Below are 22,697 nucleotides of genomic sequence, written 5' to 3' on the forward strand. Positions count from 1 at the left end.
GGAAGGGAGAGGGAGAGAAGGAGGGAGGGAGACAGAGGGAGGGAGAGGGAGAGAGGGAGAGAGGGAGGGAGGGAAGGAGGAGAGAGGGAGGGAGGGAGAGGGAGAGAGGGAGGGAGGGAGGGAGGGAGGGAGGGAGACGGAGGGAGGGAGAGGGAGAGAAGGAGGGAGGGAGACAGAGGGAGGGAGAGGGAGAGAGGGAGGGAGGGAGAGGCAGAGAGAGAGAATCATCCATCTGCTGGTTCACTCCCCAAATGGTCACAATGGCCAGGAGCCAGGAGCTTCATCCAGGTCTCCTGCACAGGGGCAGGGGCCCAAAATTCATCCGGGTCTCTCACATAGGGGCAGGGGCCCAAACACTTGGGCCATCTTCCCCTGCTCTCCCAGGCCGTTAGCAGGCAGCTTGATCGGAAGTGCAGCAGGGACATCATCGGGCACCCACATGGGATGCCGCAGCAGGCAGCGGCTTTTCCTGCTACACCACAAGGCTAGCCCCATTTTCAGCCATCTTTAATCCACCTCAACCCGTGCCCCTATTTCCTCAACTATAAAATAAAGAGGACCGAGAAAGAGAAAGCTGGTTGGGGACACACAGCCCCGCTGTGCTTCCAGTGAGACAGGAGCGATCCCACAGAAATCCAGGCTCAGCCAAGGTCGCCCTGAGACCGTGGTCGGGTGAGACCAACAAGGCCGCCTCCTAACACTGCCTCAGTGCCAAGCGGGGTCCCTGTGTCCCCCACACCACGCACAGGATCAGAAGCAGAGCTGCGACTTCAGCGCAGGTGCCCTGATACGGGCTGCAGGCATCCCAAGCAGCAACTTACCCACTGCGCCGAATCTGTAAACAGCACGGGCCAAGCAGTGCAGGTGTGGCTCAAAGCTCACACACACGCACACACGCACACGCCTTCAGCGTGGTTGCCTTGTCCAGGAGAGCCGAGAATGAGAGCCCTCCTTACCCGACCTGAGCTTGCCACCACGGAGAGGTCACAGATCCCGGGGGTTTGGGCTGTTCAGAAAGAGGCCCCCAAGGCTGTTCTATGGGGCCTGAGCCATTTCCAACCTCCAGTTTTCAAGGCCATGATGGCCAACCGGTTTCTCTTTTAACCATTTTGGTGAAAACATTTCTAACCGGAACTCCGTCCTCTTGCCTGTCAGAAGCCACGCTGTTCTACCCACAGCCACCTGGGTTGTGACCCAACTCGGATGCCAGCTGTCCCTTCTCCCCGTAGACAGCTGGCAGCAGGCTGATGTCCAGTGGCCTGGGGAAGTAGCCCGCTACCTGGCTTAGCTTGGTGTGGAGCCAAGAGGTGGCCTGAGGTCCTGGCTTGGGCCTGGAAGCCACCTGAAACCTTGCCCAGAACTGACCACTGAGCCCTGCCTGTCCCAAATGAGGCAAGGTGCTGCAGGGACAGCCGACGACGTGACAGCCTGGTCTCAAAGCAGCTCACAGCACAGCTGTGGCTAGGGACTGAGCGTGTGCCCCAAATGTACATATCAGAGATCTGACTCCAGGGGCTGGGATCTGCAGGTGCGGCTTCTGAAGCTATGCAGGGTTAGATGAAGTGCTGATGGCGGCCCCCGCAAGAAGAGATGACAGAGGACTCTCTCTCTTTCCTCTGGCTGCTGAGAGAAGACACGGCGAGAACATAGCCACGTGCAAGCCAGCCCTGACCTGGCACCCTGATCTGGGAACTCCCAGTCTCTGTGTCTCAGCTGCCAGTCTACAGCAGCCCAGGTGCACTAAGAAAGCTGCTGTGGCTCCCGCCATCTCAGCTTAGGTTGTGGAAGGAAGAGGGGACCAGGGCACCGCACCTGTGCTGTGTTTATCAGAAGTGCTTTCCCAAGAGCCTGCCCAGCCCACGCCACCTCAGCGCGTGGCCAGAACTGGGCCAGTGGTCACTCTGGCAAGGCAGGCTGGAAAAACAAGTCTTTCCGTGGGGCCTCTGGCTGTCCCAACTCCGGGCTTTGCTGGCCAGGGACTGGGGGAAGGGGCCCCTGGGAGGAGAGGAAGAGCCCGTGGTGGCTGAGGGCTGTGAACCTGGCTGGGGGGCCTGTGGCCCCTTAGAGAGCCCTGGTCTCATCTTTGTTTAGGATGAGTCACTGTTAAGTCTGCTGAGGAACTAGCTGAGGTTCAGGAAGTAAAGGGAATGGGGTTCACGGTCAAGGATGCCCTGCCCTTGACAGTGAGGTCCCCACGGGGCTGGTTCCCTGCTGTGGCACTGCAGGTTCAGGTCTCAGATGGGCCTCACCCACACCCGTTCAGTTAAGGGGAATCAATTTTTTATACAACAGATACTTAGACACCCACAGTGCAGCAAGCAAGCTGTGGCCTCTAATCCTCCTAGGGTAATAGGAGACTCAAACAGGTCACGTTTTTATTAGAGGCTGGATGTTCCGTTCACGACGCCTCATTGACCACATAGAAAACAAGTCTGTGTCCTCAGCAGCAGGGGCCAGGAACGCCATACCCCACAGCTGCCCTGGGTCCAACACCATGGGGCCATGGCCTGTTCTGATTGGGTATGGGGGGGCGGGTGGAGTTAGCCACACCTCTCTCATTTCTTCCCATAGGCACTGCTCCGAGGAAGTCACGGGGTATGGCCTGGGACCCCCTGACATGAGCCCAAGGAGACCAATGTCCGCATCCCTGAGTGGGCCCCTGTGGTGCTCTCCTTGCTGGGGGGAGGTCTTTCTCCCACCCTCCCCTCACCCACCAGGCTGCGCTTCCCTCCTAAGTGGCTCAGGGCAGGAGGCTGGGCAGTCCCACAGGGCAGGGCCTGCAGTGCCCCACAGGGCCAGCTGGGGGGAAGCACAGGTGGGGCTGAAAGAGGGGACACCCCTCACCAACGAACACCTGGTGCTCGGGGCCAGTCCCCGCTAGGGGATGGGACCTGGGGGAGGGCCTGCAAGGTGCTAGCCTCGGAGCCCAGCGTGGCTCCAACAGGACACCCAGGTCCCAAGCAGGTCCTGGGCGGCCTCTGTTGGAAGCAATCAGGCTGTGCTTTCCTGTGGTCCCTGCTGTGCCTGCTGCCTCCGTTCTCTGTGCCACTACAGCATTGTTGTCCATGGAGCCGACTGCCTGTCCCCGTCCGTGGAGCCGACTGTCTGTCCCCACCCCCAGCCCACTTCTCCAGCCATGGCCATGACAGGTGACAGTGCTCGTTTCATCCATTTATTCCCTGTGTGTCCCCTTCCCACACTGCGTCATGCCGATGGCCTGCTCCAGCCCCTTTGTGTCCCCAAGCCTGGGGCACTAAAGCCCAAAAGTACTTGCCCAGATGGATGGATGGGCAAATAGATGGACAGAGAGCTGCAGCCACGACACAGGGCGGCAGGCAAAACCAGCCAAACCACAGGGTAGCCCAGCCTGGATTCGTGGCAGGTGAGTCCCGCCCCCCGCCCCCCAAGATCCTGCTCTGCATACAACATCCACAGCCCGCCTGGGGCTCCCAGTGCCTCCCCCGGGTCATGGGCACATGCCTTCAGCTCTCCAGACCTCTGCTGGCTCATCTGTACACAGGGGGCCGGGTGTGGCATCCTGTCCAGGACCCTGAGAGAGCCACAGGGGGCCAAGCGTGGGCCGTGGAAGGTGTCCTGGGCTGGGAGGAGGGGACAGAGGGGGCCACGCCGGTGCCAGCGTCGGCTCAGTGCCGCAGGGCCTGCCGGAGCAGGCGCTCGTCTGCCACCTCGTGGGGGAGGGTCACCACCAAGCCGCTGTTCTCCTGCATGGCCTGGGAGATGATCTCATAGGCCTTCCGGTTCCCCGACCAGCAGCGCCGGGCCACCTGGGGGGAGGGGGGCACAGCGGTCGGTGTCAGCAGCACCTCCGGGTGTCCCCCTCCCACCCCTAAGGTTCTGTCTCCCACACAGCCTGCCCTCGTCCACGCCGGCACCTCTGAGGCCATCATGGGCTCGCTCTTCTGTGCCCGCCCCACCTGCAGCCACGGCTCAGGCTTCCTGCTCTCTTGCCTGCACCCCGACTTGGCCTCCTCTCGGATGGGAAGCCAGTGGGTGTGCCATCCCACCTATATGCCCACTCCGTCTCTAAGAATGACCTCGCCTCCACCCAGGAGCATGGGGCCAGGAGCCCTCCTCTCCCCTCCCCCATTGCTCCCCAGTCCACTTCCTCCCCTGCACCTGGTCTCCCCTGGACCATGGTGCCTCCCCTGCCCCCCACCCACACCCCCAAGCCTCCTCCCAGTCCATCCGCGTGCTGCAGCCAGTGGGGTCTCCCAGAGCAGAAGCAGAACACAACTCTCCCCACCTCTCAGTGCAGCCGGGTGAAGTCCCTCCCTGCTGGTGGCCTCTGGGGAGTCAGCCACCAGCCACCCGCCCTGCTCTCCCACCCACACCTCAGACTGTGTGGACTCTTGCCAGTGGCTCCTCAAGCCCCCGCCCCATTTCCCTCAGGTGCTGCACCTGCTTCTCCATGACCACCTGACCTCTGACCTCCTGCTCAGCTGCGGCTTCCTTAGCTGCCTGTGATGGGGCTTCGGGAAGGAACGCCCCTCCCCCACCCCACTCCCCGCACAGGAGAATCGGGTGTATCTTGGCTGGAAGACGAGGCCCCTTCCAGCTTCAGGCCCACCTTCAGAGAGGACAAATTAACGCTTTAAAATAGAAGCCAGTGTGGGAGGGGCTGGGGGCGGGCAGGGGCCCTGCTGGGAGGAACCGATGGGCACTGCCAGGACCACCTGTGCAGGCAAAGTCCAGACCGGGGTGGGGGTAAGGCCAGAGGCGGGGAGACCCTGAAAACAGAGACCCCAGGTGCCCGGGGCGGGGTTCTCATGAGCAGGGAGACCCTGCCTCTCATTTCTGCAATCTGGACATGCAGAGCCACCCAGGGGACAGGAGAGGTGGCGGACAGCCCCGGGGTGACTCACGCCGTTGGAGACGTCCCAGCTGAGCATCATCCTGGCTTTCTGCTCGGCCTCCGGGGTCCCGTCCAGCACGAGGCCGAAGCCCCCGTTGATCACCTCCCCCCTGCAAGCGGCAGAGGGTTCCAGCTCACTCCCTGGGCCTCACCTCACACCGAGCAGGCAGAGATGAGGTTGTGGAAGCATTGGCTGGAAGGATAAGGCGTCGGGGCTTGGGGGAGCCACGCCGGGTCTGCCCCTGCAGCCTGCAGACCAGCGGACACAGCAGCCATGCAGTGGCCACACAGCAGCCATGCAGCGGCCACACACTGGCCTCTGCCCGCTTGTGCCTCAGCGCTCAGGCTGTCAGCCTTGAACCCTTGTCCAGTCCTGCCTGACCACCCGAGAGGGCCGCCACCTGCACCTGCTCCAGCTCTTTGGGAGCTGTCCTGTAGGGACACTTCCGGGGGGGGCTCCCTTGTATTACTCACTTGTCATCCATCTTTTCTGCTTCCCGCAGGTGTATTTGGGGGTCCTAATTACCCGAAGGCACACGTTCCTTGATCCTCGCTACTTCTCGTTTCCTACTTAGTGCTTCTCCCTAAGTGCTGCTCTGCCTCTCCCAGGTCCAGCGCGTCCCTGTTTGCATTCAGGTCCTCAGAGCTGCTGGTGGGGGATGCTCTTGCTCTTCTGCTCTCTGCCTGTTTGCCCCGTGTCTCTTTTCCCCAAAGGCCTGGGACACCTGCGCCATCCTCACCCTCCCCATGTTATCCAGGGCGTCTGTGTTGTGCCGCTGTCCGTGCAGGACCCGGCCTGGGCTCAGCTCACACACACACAGGAAACACCCTTGATCTTGTCAACACCTGCCAGGGCTTTGATGCAAACATGCCCCCGCCACCACCCCCGCCGCCCCCTGCTCCTCGCCTGCAGTCAGTCTGCTCCTTCTGCTTCCTGCACCCCGAAATGTGCATCTGGTTTCCCTGTCTCAGCCTCCCAAGGCCCGCTGGCTTTACCTGCTTCTCCACCCACCCACCTGGACACGACTGCCTCTTCTCACCTGGACGCCAAGGAGCCCCGTGCCCCTGGGAGCCACCCGCATTCCCCACTCCCAGTCCCAGAAGCAGGGAGGCCAGGTGCAGTGCTCGGTCCCTGCTCTGCCCTGAGCCTGAGCCTTGCACCTGGGCAGGCCTATGCCCCCGAGTGGGGCCACCCCCTCTCCTGCCAGCCCCTGGCCCTCATGCAGAGTTGCTGATGCCACGTCTAAGAGGAGAAAGCAGGCAGCACCAGACCAAAGCCAGAGGACTCCCATGCATCCTGCAACCAGGGAAGCCTTTTGAAGATCAGAACTGCCCCCCAGAGGGTCAGAGGTCAAGGCTGCTCAGCTCCAGGTGACCTCAGCCTGCCAACCACAGAGCAACCTTGAACACGGGGGATGACAACTCATCGCTCGTAATGGGGAACTGGGGATTACTGACAAAGGGTGCTGGCACAACTAACGACACCTTTCTGAAAAACACGATCACAGAATTCATGTCACCCAGAGGGAAGGCAATGCCAGACGCACTCAAGGACACCACCAGGAGACTGAACAGACACCACTGCTCGGACAGAGGCATCAACTACTGTCATTAGCCCAACTGATCTTGGCCACGGGCCTGCAAAGCAGTTACTGTTACGTCAACTTTGTCGATGAGACATTTGAGTTAGAGACACACTCTAAGATACTGATCAGTGAGAGGACGTGTCAGATAAGGTGCATTTATTCCCTTTCCGTTCCAAGACCTTGCTAACATGACCAGAAGGGATTACTGAACTCACCCGGATAAGGAGAGAGGGCGAGGAGCACGAGCAGTGGGAACTTGGGAGCCGGAAAGCAGCTGCAAGCTCAAAGCCAAGGTGGCTATGGGCAAGTAACCCACAGCAGTAAATCCATGAGCACCCCAGGACTCAGGACCCAGCTGGTGGTGCCCAGGAAGCAGGAGCAAAGGAGCAAACCGGAAGCCTGTCCCCACCACGATAAGCCAGACGCCCACCCACACCTGGCTGCCAAGGGGGCTGCCTGAGCTGATTCTCGGTGGGACACGGGGGCGACCCTGGAGCACACAAAGCCCAAAATGCAACAGTGAGGCAGAAGACCAGAAAGGTCTCTTGCAAGGTCTGAGCAGCCAACGCCAGCGGGAACGATGAACTGATGTGTCTTCCTTGGCAGCCCAGCTGGAACGGCCTGTCCTGACGCCCACGGGCCAAGGGTTCCCCCAAGCACACAGGGCTGCTGCATCCAGCGCCTTGGCGCCCTTGCTAACCACAGCCCCTGGACAGACAGCACGCACACAGACACCGAACCATCGGGAAGAGGGGGCTGCAAGGAGACCAGCGCAACAGAGAGCCGGAAACAACCCACAGCTGTCACCGATGTCCTGGAAGACGGAAAGACAAACCAAGGGCCTCAGGAGAAGCTTGCGGGTATCAGGGAGGAACACGCTTCACACGCGACAGAGAAGGAACTTGGCCTGCAGAGCTGGCAGTGGCCTCCCGCTGGGACAGCGCTGGCTGTCCCTGGTGGTTGTAGTAAGCCTCGCAGAAGTAGCTGCAGGATTAAAGGCAGTCCAGGTGGAAGTCTGACAGTTCTAAAGGTGAACGTGCAGCCATCCCCCCGAGAGCCCACAAGGACACAGGCCTCTGGCTGCAGCATCTCACCAGCCTGAGTTTCTGTCCACAGAGCCCAGGCACCGACTGCAGCAGGGGGGCAACCTAGGAATTGGCAGAGAGCACCCCAGGGCCTGCCTACATTCTGGCCCTGCCATCTCTTGCCCCCGGGACCCTCGCGATGCAAACCCTTCCTCCATGGCTCTGCTCTGCCCCGTTTGCACTCCGCTGTCCTCCTGGCAGTGGTGGGGAGTGGGGGGACAGTTCTGGGTTCAGACCCCGGCTCCACCACCAACTCTGAAGCCTCGGGCAAGCTCCCCGGCCCTCTCCAGAGTCCCTCTCTTCCCTTCCCCTCTGGAATCGGTGCAGCAAACCCGGCTCTGTTCTTGATCCTGGCTCCTGACCCTGCAGCCTGTGAGACTCCAAAGAGAGACAAGCTGGTCACATTTTCCACTCCCGAACGCCACCTGACCGGGCTGCAGCTCAGAATGCCAGCCCCAAAGGGCCGCAGGCCAAGCCAGCCAGGAAAGTGAGGCTGCAGAAGGGTGTGGCTCCAGCGCGCAGCTTTGCTAAGTCCTGCGCTAGAGCCAGGCCGGGGGAGCTGTCTGCCTCCCCTGGGCCACAGCGCCCCCTGCTGCTTGGAGCTGCCAGCAACCCAGGTTTGCCCACGCCTGGAGCCCCCTGCCTGTGGAGGCAGACCCAGGAAGGTGCAGCCCGTCAGCCGCTGGGTGTCTCGGTTGCCTGCTCAGGTTAGGCGAGAAAGTGGACGACAGAGTTTGGCAGCCGTTTGCAGCACGGTCTGTGTTCGGTCATGTGAGTCGGCCATTACTGTTCGTAGTGATATGGACATCAGCCGGCATGGGACCATCCCAGCAGCACCTGTGCTCACGGTGCAGGCTGGGAACAGGTCTGAGCCGAGGGCAGAGCCGTAAGCCAGGGACGCCAGCACCCAGATCCCAGGTCTCTCCCACCCGTGCCCCAGCTCAGGCCCTCGGGTGGACGTGCTGTGTCAGTGAGCTGATCAGGATGGGAACGAGAAAGGATCTGTGAAATCGACATTGACAGGAAAAGGGTGCTGGTGTCACTGAGCCTGCGCTAAGACCGTGGTGTCCTGAGCTACAGGTGAGCCCCAGAGAGGTGCAGAGGCGTGGACGAGGCCCCCTCCCCTGGTGTCCTCCTGTCCCTCGGCATCCCAGCTGGCACAGGAATGCGTGGGAGGGAAACCGTTCTGCAGAGGCGGTGCCTGGGGAGGTGGCCCCGGGCCTGCAGCCCCCTGGGCCTGGCCCTGCCCCAGGAAAGCCACTGAGACTCGCACGCCAGCCCGCACCCGACGCTGGGAAACCTCCTTACCAGCCCACGCCTCCTCCGTTGTGAAGGGCCACCCAGGTGGCCCCACGACAGGCGTCCCCCACAAAGTTCTGCACGGCCATGTCTGAAACATAGAAGCCACTGCCGGTCCCTCCCTGAACTGGCTAGGTCTCAGGGACAGGGCAACAGCTGGGCGGAAGGGGACCAGGGACAAGCAGTTCCACCACAGGGGTTGGTGGCTGCAGAGCCGAGCCCGAGCCAGAGCCAGAGACACGGCCCGGCCGCCCTCACCTTTCCCTGTGGTTCTCTCCAGCACCGAATGCCGGACAGGCAGAGCCCAGGTTGCTAAGAGACAAGTGTGAGCTGGCCTGAGACCACAAAGTCCCCTGAGGACACGGACAGGAGGGCTGTGCCCTCTCCTCTCCCAGCCTCCTCCTCCAAGAAGTCCACCTGGTGCTCAGAGAGACCAGCAGGGAAATCCTCAAGATGTTCCCCTGGTGCTAGGAGGGAAAATACCAAGAAACAGAGCTCTAGAATCCAGAAGAGGCGAGGAGACAGCTTCTCGCCTGCAGCCTGAAGGCCAAGGCCACCGGCCAAGTGTACTGGCAAGCCTAGGGCATCCACTCAGCCCTGTGCGCTTGGCAATGGCCCAGCTTCCAAACTGGGGTGGGGGGTCCCACATCGCCGAAGCCCCTCAGCCCTGGGCTGGCCGCCCTCTGCCAAGTCTTCCATGTCAGGCCCTCCACAACGTGCCTGGAAGGACGCAGCCACGCAGGTTTCAGTAAAGCCCACACCCCGCGTTCTCCGCACCCTCCGTCTTCCTCACCTGCGCAGAAGGCAGAGCCGTCGTCAATGTTGGAGGTCTCCCGGAAGGGGCTGTCCGTGCCGCTCACGTCGTGGTGGTCTCGGCTCAGGACCACCGGCGCCTGCAGCGGGGAGGGATTCGGGCATCAGCCGGCGGCCGAGGCTCAGGCCACCCCAGGAGCCAGGAGCCTGTGCACGTGGGCCCTGGTCAGCAAAAGTGATGAGCAGATGTCCACGCGCCCAGCACGTAACCCGCGTGTCACACAGACGTCAGCTCGCAGCCCCAACCAGGGAGGCACAACCGTTACCATGCTGCCCATTTTATAGACAAGAAAACAGAGGCATCGAGAGGATAGGACACTCATTCTACACGTCAGAGCCAGGATTTAAGCTCACAGGTGTTATGCAGGATCTGGGGGGAAAAGGGAGAGGCAGACAGCCTGGGGTGGGGTGGGGGTGCTGGCGGGCATGGCCACAGGGAGATCAGCAACTTCACTGTGTGACCCAGGGCCCTTCCCCTCTCTCGGCTTTGGTTTCCCAAACTAGGTCATCGCGGAGAGCCCTGGTCTGCAAGGACGGAGACTCGCCACGTGGTGGAAACAGAGTTGGATTTTTACTGCACGTGTTGGCCACACTCCCCGTTCCCCAGAGATCTCAGGCAGCTCTGGGCTCTGGGAGACGCAGCGGGCAGCTCTGCCTCCTGCACCCAAGTGACGGCGCAGGCCCAGAGGTCAGGTGGGGCCCTGGCTAAGGACGGAGTCCCCGTGCTGTGCACAGCACGGTCCCTTCACTAAACAAGCCCTAGTTGGGTGCATTTCAAAGGAATGCAGCCCACCAAGGGCAGCCGCCAGAGGCCCCTCCGAGCAGGTGCGCCCAGAGATCCTCATTCTTGGAGAAGCGCCTGGCTGGCCGGGAGGAGAAAAGGCAAAGCTGCGGACGTGTGCCACGGTGTCCGGGGAAGCCGCCGCCTTCAAGCTCACGCTCACGTTCTGGGTTTAACATCACTCTGAGGGCACCTGCCTTGCCCAAGGTCATAGTATTGGGGCCTGGGTTCCAGGATGGGCCTTGTCACTCCTGGTTTCCAGTCATTCGCTCCACCCCGAACTCTGGCGCACGGAGCTGGCCCCCACTCATGCGCCCTCCCCCTCTCACAACTCACACCCTCGCCTCCCCACGAGGAGCCTGGGTCCCGGCACAGCCCATCTCAGCGCTCCCTCTGCCTGTCTGGGACAAAGCCTCCAGGGAGACCCAAATTCCCTAAAAAGTGGCGGCGTGGGCCTCAGTTGGGGAGGGGGGCCTGCAAGCACTGGGCAGGGCTGACCCCTGCTCCAGTGCAGCCGGCTGCTGGAAGGCTGCAGGGACTGTGGGGGCTGTTGATAGACAGGAAGCCCCCCCCCCCCCCCGCCAGAGTCCCAGAACAAGATGCATCACCTTGATCTTCCCACAGGCAATGGCCTGGTTGATGGCCACAGCAATGGCCACACGGCCCTTCTGGTCCGAGTACAGGATCCTCGCCTGGGAGCCCACCACCTGCAGAGGAGAGGGCAGGAGGCATCTGGCTGAAAGAGGCAAGCGTCCCAAGGTCTGGTGATGTGGGGGAGGCGAGGGTAACAACGGGAGATCAGCAGACCACAGATGACCCCCGAGGAGGGTCCCCAAGGTGTGGGACAGCTCTCAATCTGTGGGCCTGGCAAGCCCTTGAGTCCAGCCCATCAGACAGGTGCACCCACCTCCACCTGTCCTCATGCAGACGGGGCCCTGCACACCCTGGTGCGATCCGTCATGCCAGGAGCTCACCCCCAGAGGGGCCTCAGAGCCCTCACTTGTGTGGCTCACAGCCACTGCCTCAGATCCTTTGCAGAAAACTTGCCAGTGCTACAGAGACTTCTAGATTTCTTGGATGCAGACCGGGAACGGAATGGGGCGGGGGAGGTAAGAACTGTGGAGGAAGAGACACGGGACTGCCGACTTTGCCAAGTGTGTACGCTACAAGAAACTAAATCAAATGTGTAGAAGCAGGAGGCTGCCTTCCGAGAACGCCACGCCAGCCGTGGCAGGAACACGGCCTGATGTGGCTGTGCGTCGTGCCTGCCACAAGTCCCACTGTGTCACACACGGGCCCTCGCCCCTAAGTCTTCCAAGGAAGACAGCTTCATGGTGAGCCTAAGCCCCATCTTACAGATCAGGAGACAGGGAGCAACCGACCCAGAGGTTGGGACTGGGACCCTGCCGTCTGTCTTGAGCTCCACCCGCTCACTGCCACACGGTGGCACCTGCTTGAAGATCCCGGGCTGTCATTCCCAGCAGACAAAGCTCCCGCAAGTCACTGCTTAGCCCCACGACGGCATCAGGCAATGACGGGGGACATCTGCGGGTGTGGCTGGTGTGGGCGGGCGTGTTGCTAAGAATCCTACAATGTACCTCCCCCATCCCACCTCCCTCTGCATGGCAAAGAATTATCCAGGGACTCCAGGAGATAGCTGCACACTGTGTTCACGGCAGGATAATTCGTAGCAGTCGGAAGGTGGAAGCCACCTGAGCACCCGGCAGCTGATGACCAGGGAAGCCCTGGAGCACGACTCGGCCCGGAAAAGGGAGGAGATGCTGACCCGTGCTACAGCCTGGGTGGACCGCGAGAGCATGAAGCCGAGGGAAGAGAGCCGGGGGCCAGCCTTGGGCACGGCAGGCTAAGCGGCCACCAGCAATGCCCACACCCTGGATCAGAGCGCTGGTTTGAGTCCTGGCTGCTCCGCTTCTAATCCACCTCCCTACTGATGCTCCTGGGAGAGCAGCTGGACGCTGGCCCGGGTGCTTGGGCCCCTGCCACCCACAAGGGAGATCCAGTGGGAGTTTCTGGCTTCAGCCTGGCCCAGCCCTGCCTGTGGCAGTCATCGGGGAAGTGATCCAGTGGATGGAAGATCTCTCTCTCTCTCTCCCCTTCTCCCTCCAAATAGAGTAAGCAAATTCTTTTTAAAAAGAAAAAACTGACATCCCATATGGGCGCCGGTTCAAGTTCCGGCTGTTCCTCTTCTGATCCAGCTCTTTGCTATGACGTAGCAAAGCAGTGGAAGATGGCCCAAGTCCTTGGGCCCTGCACCCATGTGGGAGACCCAGAAGCATCTCCTGGCTCCTGGCTCCTGGCTCCTGGCTTTGGCCTGGCCCAGCCCTGGCCGTTGTGGCCATTTGGGGAGTGAGCCAGCGGATGGAAGACCTTTCTCTCTGTCTCTCCCTCTCTGTCTGTAACTCTGCCTCTCAAGTAAATTAAAGAAGAAGAAACTGGCCTGGCCCGTGTCAGCAGTGGCAAGGCTTAGAAACCCTGGCTATGGGGCAGCAGGGGCGGGGGGCGGGACCTGGTAAGGGAGGCAACCTCTCCAATGCCCATGAGCGCAGACTTGGCTGGGACAGCTGGTCTACTTGCTGCCTCCTTCCTTGCAGGTTTTGACTGAATGAGCCTTATTTTACTCACACCCGCTAACTCAAATCCGTTTTGGAAAACTTGAAGTGTAAATTCGTGTTGTGGGGAGATTCCCAGATTTCTTGGCTCCAGAGTGGGGAAAGAAGTGGGGGGAGGCGACCCAGGACTGCCAGCTCCGTCCTGTACACTGGGAGACATGACACTGATGTTTTCAAAACAGGCTTTCTGTGATCACCATCATTCCTAAGACAAGGGACGGGGGCCGGCACTGTGGCACAAGGGGCTACGCCACCACCTGCAATGCGGGCATCACATGGGCGCCGGTTCACGTCCCAGCAGCCCCACTTCTGACCCAGCTCCCTGCTAATGGACCGGGAAAACAGTGGAAGAAGGCCCAAGGGCTCGAGCCCCTGAACCCATATGAGAGAAACAGAGCTGGATGGAGTTCCAGGCTTCAGCCTGGCCAGCCCTGGTCGTTGCAGCCATTTAGGGAGTGAACCAGCAGACAGACGATACCTCTCTCTCTCTCTGCCTTACAAATAAATAAAACAATCTTTAAAAAAAAGTCAAAGGACAACATGAGTATGCAGAAGAACACAGTCTCCGGGGGCCCTAACCCACACACAGAGACTCTGCTGCTGCCCCTGTGCCACGGTCACCTGGCCACTGCATTGCCCTTGACCTTCACCTCCCCCACTGGCCCCTTTGCAGAGGTGCTGCCACCTCTCCTTCAAGGCTGCCTCGTTCTCGCTCCCCCACCCCACATTCCACCTGCGGCCCATTCCTCCCTGAGCCCCAGGCCTCCCCCCCGGGCATCCGGGAGCCTGATGTTGGCACATGGGGTTTCAAGGCTGCAAGGTTAAAGCAAACCTCAGCCCAAGGTGACAGCTCAGGTGACCAGGGCTATCCCTCTTGACCCTGGGAGCCCAGACCAAGGGTCCACTATTATAGACGCAGTGCATGGCCAAAGATGTGTCAACCACATGGGTGTCACCCCACACACACAACCGCTATTTTTGTTCTTCCTGCACTGGCTGGGCCTTTTGCCCCCCGGGAGTGTCACACGGCTGCCACCTGCTCATCATTTGGTCCTGAACACTCAGCAGACAGCTTCCCTGCCCACTCTGTGGGGGCAGCCCCTGTCCCACGCCACCCTGCTCCATGTTCTGTGTCACAGGCACACTCAGAGTGATGCTACAGGACACGGCCATCTGCTCGGGCCTGGGCACGGCGGCTCCTGTGCCTCCTGTGCCTCCTCCCTGCTCCTGGGCAGGGAGGGTCTTGGTGGGCCTGCTCTGAGCACCGTCTCCAGATGGAAGTATGGGGCTCAGAGAGGTTGAGCCACTTGCCCCAGGTCACCCAGCTGAGAACATGGCGGGGCCAGGTCACGCCCAGCTGACGCTGCTCCAGAGTCTGAGGTCTCGGCTCCTACAGGGCCATCTCTGAAGGAAGTGACTGCCCCTAGCTACGGCCCAGAGCCCCGGGCTCCATCCCCCACTCCAGGTTTAACTGACTGTGCCAAGAGACGCAACACACGCCACTTACAGTCTCCACCAGCATCCTGTGTGCATGAAGCACACTCAGGGTTGTGCAAACATCACCATCACCCATCTCCAGAATTTCTCATCTCCCCACACTAACGCTGTCGCAGGCCCAGCCCCTCGCCCCAGCCCCTGGCGCTGCCATTCTCCTCTCTGTGTCAAGGACGACTCCGCGGACCTCATACAATGGAATCGGCATTCATCCTTTGGAGTCTGACTTAATTCACTCAAGGGTCATCAGCGCTGGAACACAGCCAGGTCAGAATTTCCTCCCTGTTTAGGCTGATACTGCATTGTGAATTTTTTTTTAAATTTTTAAAAAAATTTTTTTGACAGAGTGGACAGTGAGAGATAGACAGAGAGAAAGGTCTTGCTTTGCTGTTGGTTCACCCTCCAATGGCCGCTGCGGCCGGTGCACCGCGCTGATCCGAAGGCAGGAGCCGGGTGCTTCTCCTGGTCTCCCATGGGGTGCAGGGCCCAAGCACTTGGGCCATCCTGCACTGCACTCCCGGGCCACAGCAGAGAGCTGGCCTGGAAGAGGGGCAACCGGGACAGAATCCGGGGCCCAACCGGGGACTAGAACCCGGTGTGCCGGCACCGCAAGGAGGAGGATTAGCCTAGTGAGCCGCGGCGCCGGCCATGCATTGTGAATATTAATTAGCTAATTGGATTAGTATTAAAATGTCCATACATGCCGCATTTTCTCAGCCACTGACCGGCCCATGGGCCCTGGGCTTGTTTCATCCACCGTGGCTAACGAGGTGATGTACAAACAGCTGCACAAACACCTCTGTGAGAGCCTGGCGAAGCGGTCGGCAGTTCCACCTCTGACCACGTGGGGGCGCCTGCCCACTGGTCTCCACCGTGGCTGAACGGGTCCCCTTTTCTCCCCTGCATCCTCACCCAGGCTGCCTTCCAGAAGGCCCCGGCTTCTTTGGCCATCATTGCCAGGGGCAAGGGGGCTGCTGCAGCCGCAAACAGCTGCACAGGGTCCAGCATCTGCACCCTCGCAGGGCAGGGCCGGGAGGGGGCCGTGGAACGCTGAGACCCTGCTGCCACCCCTTGCCCAGCTGACGGCTCAGCCTCCTGCCAGGACTTGTGCCCAGCCCTGCTGCGCCCCAGACCCGTGTGCTCACCAGCCGGTGCCTGGCGGCCTCCCGGATCCAGCGGATGTTATCCAGGTACTGCAGCTTCACGGACGCCTTCACTGCAGGGAGCGGGGAGAAGAGGGTCAGGTGCACCTGCAGCCCCCACCAGGAGCGCCGGAACCTCCCCGGTGCTGGCTGCTCCGCACAGGCACCTGGGGCCAGGACCCGGGCCCAGGGACCCACCCCAGTCCTCCCGACTTTGGGAACTGGCAGAGCCGACAACCACGTGAATTAAGGCATGGACACACACAGCCCCACTGCCTGATGTGTGCCTTCCCTCACCAGCAGCTGCTCAGAGCCTCCTGGACACAGACACCGTGCCAGGCCCAGGATCGGTCACCACCACAGCCATGGGTTAGCGGGACCAAAGGCTGCCCGAGACGGGAACAAGCTGCGTTCTCAGTGCTCAGAGGAAGCTCCGAGGGCACAGAGTGGTAGGCAGAGACAGCAAGTGCAAAGGCCCTGGGAGGCAGGAGCAGGCTTGGAAGACAAGGCAGTCAGGCCTCGGGATGGAGGTGTGTGGAGGCAGGGTGCCCGGGAGCTAGCCCCAGGGCCAGCGGTTGTAACAGAAATCGGTGACATTTTAATTAAATTAACTCACACACTGTAAACACACATTAAAAAAAAACAAAGGAGGTATCAAAGCCCATCGCCCCCAAGGACTCTGCTTCGCTTCCTGTGACCTGTGCTCCCGGGGATATCTGTCTGGTGGCAGTGTCACAGGATGGTGGGCACTGCTCCCAGGGCGGCCCGGTCACAGGCACAGGGCCACCTCGGCCATGCCGGCAGTGTTTACACCAGGGATGGGGATAGCTACAGGAGCTGGGGGTCTCCTGGGCGGGCTGCTGGTTAAACACACAGCAGTCGGCCTGCTGTCGGCGGGGCCGTCGTCCTACACCAGAGAAGCCTGCAAGGGCCTCTGCCCTGGTTTCCCAAGAGATGCCCGCGGCAGCCCCTTTTCCTGGCCCGGCTCTGCCCACACAGGTGGCCCCCTGTACCCTCAGCCTGGCCCGCCAGCCCTGGAGCTGCGTGACCCCAAGTCCTGCCCTCGCTCAGTGAACCTGCGGTTGGCAGCAAGGTCAAGACAGGCCCTAGGCACGCAAAGCAAACGGCAAAGGCCACAGGCCCCACTCAGAGGAGGGCACCCTGGGCCTGAGGAAAACCTGCAGAGAAGCGAGCAGCGAGGGCTCCGGCAATGGAGGGAGTTCCGTAGAATCACTGCCTTCTTTTCTCCATGGGATAAACATGGCCAAAGGCACGCAGCAGAGGCACTTTTAAAGGGCAGGGACAGGTGGACGCAGAGCACAGCCGTCTCAGTCAAAAAGGCGGAGGGAGGGGACGGGAGTCTGGCACTGCAGGGAAGACCCCAGTGAAGATGCTCACGCCCACTTTCCAGCTCCTGGGGTCTTCCGGCCCCAGCTTCCTGCCAGGGCAGACCGTGGACGGCAGCACACAGCGGCTGAAGTGCGTGGGACCCATGGGGGAGACCTGGATTTCGTTCCTGGCTCCCAGCTTCAGCCCAGCCCAGCCCTGGCTGTCGTGGGCATGTGGGGAATGAACCAATGAATGGGAGGTTGCTCTCTATCTCTTAAATACATACATACTTTTTTTTTTTTTTTTTAAATAAAAAGCAAAGGTAGGAGCTACACTCTGCATTGGCCAAACCCCAGATGAACTTGAACTTGACAGAGACCCTGACATAAGGAAAACCTTCATGGGCCTGGTGGAGGTAGAAGGCCATAGAGCCCAGTGCAGCTAAACCTGGGGCACAGGCGCAGGTGCCCTCACAGGGCTGCGGCCATGCAGGCGAGAAGCTGCATGGGACAGGGACCGTGGGATGTCCAGGGCAGCCCAGCCAGCCCCAGCCAGGACTGTCCCATTTCCAGAGCCCGGGAGCCCTTTCTGTATCAGCCCCTTGCAGTGGCTGTCATTTGCAGCCAGCGTGTCCTGGCCAGCAGAGCTGAGGTCCACACTGGGTGGGGCAGAGTCTCAGTGGCCACACAGCACCTGTGTTTCCAAGGCTCAGCATGACATTCGGGGTCCAGGATCTACCTGGCTGGCCTCAAGATCCTTTGAATCCCCAAAAAACTCAAAAAAGCCATTGGGATCTGGGGTCCCAGGCAGAACCCGGGCAGGCACCTGTGCCTACAGAGGCAGGAGCTCTGGGGACCACCCAGCCCCCGTGAGTACCCCCTGCATCACCTCCGGCAGCAATGACGCCCTCCAGAACGGACGTGGCCAGCTGGTCTGTGACAGCCAGGTCCTGGGGGTCCCCCGACGTGCACACCCAGCGGAAAGGCCCGAATCCCTGGGAGAATATGTCCCTGCAAGACAGTCGGGGCTTCCCAGCCGACCGCGCCCACGGGCTGGGCCATGTGGGCAGGCCTGGGACAAGATCATCATCTGGCACAGGGACTGAAAACCCTAAGCCCTGGGCTGGACAGAGAGTTTCAGGGGACTCCCTGCCTGCTGTGTCCCCACTCTGCCCCTCCCACGCAAACTAGGCTTCCCAGGTGACAAGCTCCTGAGGCTGGGTGACCCTGCACCTGCCAGGCCCAGCTGGGTGCATGTCGCCGGGCCTATCCCCCCTCTGCCATGCTCAGAGGAGCCCAGCTGCCCTTTGGATCCTTGTTGGTGACCCAGCCCACCGCTGGCTCTGCCTCGGCACCCCACAGTGAACCTGACAGGTGCCGTCTGCCTGCTCGCCTCCCCCGCTGTCTGGTCCCTGCTGGGCACGCTGCGGCCAGTGAGCGTTGAAGCCCAGACGAGGCCTCCAGCCTTGCCCTCAGAAGCCCCCCTGCCTTGTCCTGCGATGCAACAGGCAGGGGAGGAGGTTGATTTCACGTCAACCCGCCGGCCGGCCACTCAGGGCCGCAGCTCTGGCCACGGCATAAACGGCTCCTGGGACACACCTCCTGGTGTGCAGAAATCCCGTGTCCGGCACTCAGACCCCTTGGGCCAGGAGCAGGTCTCAGAGCATGGCCTTGGTGGTGGTCAGAAGTTAAGGCTTTTTCCTCCTTAAAGCCCAGGCCTCAGGCCCTGACAGGGGAGAGGGGTGGCACTGGGCACCCCAGAACCAGCAGCTGCTCCGGTACTCACCCCATAATGTGCTGGACGTACGAGGGGTAGCGGAATTCCGTCTTATTGGCGCCTTTCTTCTCCACGTCCGCTCCTGCGGGCAGAATCGGCCGCCCAAGGTGAGGACCCACACGGCTGTCCCGGGAGCCCAGCACGAGGTGGGAGAGGGAGGGGCTTGCCCAGCACCACCCGGGAGCCCAGCACAGCGGCAGGCCCGAGCTGCCCAGGCCCAGCCTCCCTGTTCCCCTGACCCACCTGCTCGCTGGGCCTCCAGGAGGAAGGCGTTGCCGTAGTCCCAGAAGAAGAAGTGCTCCTGGGCCAGCCGGTTGATGGCTGAGACCTGCCTCCTCAGGCTGCAATAGGCAAAGTTAGCTCCACCCTTGAGGGTGGGCCCATCGTTCCACCCCGCCCACCACCCAGCCCCCACCCACAGCGGGTCAGCTCCACCCACCAGGGAGGGAGCCACAAACAGGCCCCACCTACAGCAGGGTCAGCCACACCCACCAGGGAGGTAGCCACAAACAGGCCCCACCTACAGTGGGGTCAGCCACACCCACCTCCTGGCCCCGCCCCCCGGGGTCAGCTCCACCCACCAGGGTGGGCCCACCACCCCGCCCACTGTAGGAGGCAGCAAGCGCTCGGAGAGATCCGGCCCAGGGTCCACAGCCGGCCACTGGAGGGCCACAAGTGCAGAGGGCAGGACCAGGTGGGCAGCCCCGAGCCTGCCCTCACCTCTCCTGCACCAGGCCCTTGAACGCAGCCGGGTCGGAGGCCATGAGGCTCTGGGCCTCTGAGAAGCTGAGCTGCACAGGGTAGTAGCCACCGTTGAACGGGTTGTGGCAGGACGTCTGGTCCGACCCCAGGTCCACCAGGAGCTCCCCCGTCGTGTCCAGCTCATGGACCAGGCGCTCCCTGGGGAAGCCAGGTGGGAGGCCAGGCATGGCGGCACGAACCCAGCTGCCAGGGCCGGCTTCCCCCCGACTCAGCCCGGGCAGGGAGGCTGTGGGCCGGTCGCAGTGGGGACAGAGCACAGCTGGGGGCGCTGTGTCCCAGGAGCACCAGGTCAGCTCTGGGGCCTCTGCTGGCTGGGCTGTGGCCTGGGGTCCCCAAGGCTGCCACCTCCCACCTGCCACTCACCAAAGGTCCACCACGTTGCCGTGGTAACCAAGGCTGAGCACTTCCTTCTTTCTCCTGGCTTCCCTACAAGGACACAGAGCAGGAAGACCCACGTGGACCCTGGCCCACCTCTCCAAGACACCCCAGAGGACGTCAAATGGGGGAAATGCTGTCCCCGACCCCAGACAGCCCCATCGCACAGTGAGGCGCCATAGATGCACCTGCAGAGCCCACTCCACGGCTCGCCTCCCCCACAGGTGAGCAGGGGTGCACCTGCCACGCGCCCTGCTCAGTGAGACGATGCAGGGAGAACCTCAAGCCACACTCTTCCCCACACGGTGGCTGAGCGTAGGAACGCCAAGCACGGACCCGGAACCCATGAGCCACGTGTCTGAGCACCAAGGACACCACCCCGGGGACTTCCCCAGTGACAAGGAGGTCTGGGGATCTCTTATCGCGACGTTGGCGCGCTGTGACCTCTGGGTGTGGTGCCCACGTGGGCCAGCTCTCAGGCCTTGAACAAGCCCCCCGCAGAGCAGCCCAGCCTCCAGCACCGCCCCCGCCTCCAGGTCTCCCCACACGCGACAGCTCACGTGTCCGGGGCTCTGAGTCGCGTGTGGAGCTGTACCTGAGTCTCTCGATGCAGCGGTCCAAGCTGTCGGTCACCTCCATCAGCCAACCTTGCTTGTGGCGCTTCTCGAGGGCTGCTTTATCCACCTGGGGCCACAGGGCACAGACCACACAGTGACGGACGGCCCCTGGGTACAGCACCCCAAACAGGAGAGCTCTCCTCCGTGCAGGACACCGATCTTTGCAACAGTCCTGGGGCAGACGCTGAGCTACCCTCCCCCCGCCCCTCCTCCTCCCCTCCATCACTCAGGGTGACAGCACCACACCCCAGCCAATCACAGCAGCCCGTCCACTTTCTCCACCCTCCTGTGGGCGGGGTGGGGGTGGACGTCCATCTGGCTCAAGACTGAGCAAGAAGGTGAAAGAAGGGGTTCCTGAGACATGATTATCCTACTCAAACAGAGTCAGTCATAGCTGCCAACTCCCTTCTCACTTCTTCCTGCCTGGAATGTGGGTGAGATGGCTGGAGCAGCAATTTTCTACCTGCGAGGAAAGCCCAAGAGAATCTACAGACTCTCCGAGCTGCAAAACCTGTGCCAGCATCGTTGGCTGCTACATCACCTTGATGTGAACACCTGCATGCAGGGTTTCAGCCCGGGGCTAGAACACGGGTACGTGTGGGACAGGCTTAATGTCAACCAAGCACAAATCACGCATTCTGCTTCGCCAAAGCGCGCCTCAAAGCTCTCATCTCCTCTGCTTCTGGCTTCCCCCTCACCCTCTCTGTCACCTACCAGGTAAAGAAGTGACAGCCACTCCGAGAGAGCCCCCTGCACACACCTCCACCGCCCGGCAACCTGTCTGCCTTCCCCACCTGGCTGTGAGCCGGGCTGGGGGAGACTGTTCACTGGTTCTCTTCTATCTCTCATCCAAGAACTTGGCAGCAGACAGGGGCACCAGGAGCCGGGCTCAGCAGGGAAGGTGAGGGAGGGGGCAGGGAGGAGAGATAGGTGGGTGACACTGTGCGGGACAGGAAGGAGGGGGCAGGCAGGGCTGCAGACAGGAGCCCCCACCGGCTTACCTCTGCGATCACGCCAATGCAGCCCACGATGACCGCGGCCTTGGCCTGAGCCCCGCTCATGCCGCCCAGCCCAGAGGTGACAAAGACCTTCCCGGCCAAGTCCTCTGCACCCAGATAGCGCCGGCCGGCATTCAACACGGTGAGCTGCAAGGACAGGACACCGGGCGCTCATCGCCTCCTCCCAGGCCCTGCAGCCGGCAGCCCCCCACCCGCGGCCAGCCCCGCCCCGGCTCTCACCACTGTGCCGTGGACAATGCCCTGGGGACCGATGTAGCAGTAGCTGCCCGCCGTCATCTGGCCGTACCTGACCACAGAGAGTGCAAGCAGGGGCTGAGGCCAGCACCCGCGTTAGAAGGCTCAGCTCGCAACAGTCTATGGCTGCACCAGCCTGAGCGCGGCCAATCTCAGAAGCTAAGCAGGGTCAGGCCTGGTTAGGACTTGGATGGGAGACAGCTTACAGTGAACAGCTAACTATCCCAAAAGGCATTAATGCAGCTTCCTTAATGGAGAGACAGAGAAGCACACACACACACAGAGAATACAATAGGATAAGGCTACTGTCCTCATCTGGTTCTCTTCCCCTCCCCCCGCCCCAGCCATACTGCTAGAGATTTTGTCCTCTGCAATACGGCTGCGTCCTTGATTTTTTTAATAAAAGTCACGGTGAAGAGTTTCTGGCCACACAGACCACAGCTGAACGCGAGAAGGTTCTAGAAGTGCAGGGGAAGGTGCACTGGACGGGGCGCAGTGGACGATGCCAAGGCAGAGTGCGAGCACCACAGGGCCAGACTCCACAGGCACACGACCCCCCGTGGACCGCATGCTGGGGCTGCGGGAGGGGTCGGTGCTGGACACCATCTGAGGGTGGGAGCGCCAGCGCCCAGCTCTGCCAGAAACCCTGGAGCCGCCCGCTTCAGATGCGTGCACGTGGCCTTGCACCGCTGGGCCATGAGCTGGGTGGGGAGGGGTCCACGTAGCTCCTGGGACAACGCGTGATGGCAGCGTTTTCAAGTCAAAGCAAAGCTCTCGTGCGCAGGCACCAGGGAGCTCTCGGGTGAAGCCAGAGCCCGGTCCCTGGCCGAGTTTTGGGTTGCACAGGTACACAGCTACTCGGAGCCCATCACACAGAGCCTG

The 22,697-nt window shown here is 61.5% G+C and overlaps 1 protein-coding gene across 2 annotated transcripts in view; it reads right to left on the reverse strand.

The window, feature by feature from the left end:
• Window positions 1–3,159: 3,159 nt before the first annotated feature.
• The window catches only part of UROC1 (urocanate hydratase 1), a 28,821-nt gene continuing 9,283 nt past the window's right edge, over window positions 3,160–22,697 (reverse strand). For both annotated transcript variants that reach the window (XM_002713076.5, XM_017343704.3), the window contains exons 7-20: window positions 21,801–21,867; window positions 21,564–21,707; window positions 20,541–20,629; window positions 19,934–19,996; window positions 19,529–19,708; window positions 19,052–19,149; window positions 18,818–18,890; window positions 17,921–18,042; window positions 15,707–15,777; window positions 11,046–11,144; window positions 9,637–9,736; window positions 8,853–8,934; window positions 4,884–4,983; window positions 3,160–3,785 (exon numbers count right to left, since the gene is read on the reverse strand). In XM_002713076.5, the coding sequence (XP_002713122.3) occupies window positions 3,645–3,785; window positions 4,884–4,983; window positions 8,853–8,934; window positions 9,637–9,736; window positions 11,046–11,144; window positions 15,707–15,777; window positions 17,921–18,042; window positions 18,818–18,890; window positions 19,052–19,149; window positions 19,529–19,708; window positions 19,934–19,996; window positions 20,541–20,629; window positions 21,564–21,707; window positions 21,801–21,867 (1,429 nt within the window). In that variant the 3' untranslated portion in view covers window positions 3,160–3,644. The remainder of the gene's footprint in view (window positions 3,786–4,883; window positions 4,984–8,852; window positions 8,935–9,636; window positions 9,737–11,045; window positions 11,145–15,706; window positions 15,778–17,920; window positions 18,043–18,817; window positions 18,891–19,051; window positions 19,150–19,528; window positions 19,709–19,933; window positions 19,997–20,540; window positions 20,630–21,563; window positions 21,708–21,800; window positions 21,868–22,697) is intronic.

The sequence above is a fragment of the Oryctolagus cuniculus genome, chromosome 10 (assembly GCF_964237555.1).
Source record: "Oryctolagus cuniculus chromosome 10, mOryCun1.1, whole genome shotgun sequence".
NCBI lineage: Eukaryota > Metazoa > Chordata > Mammalia > Lagomorpha > Leporidae > Oryctolagus > Oryctolagus cuniculus.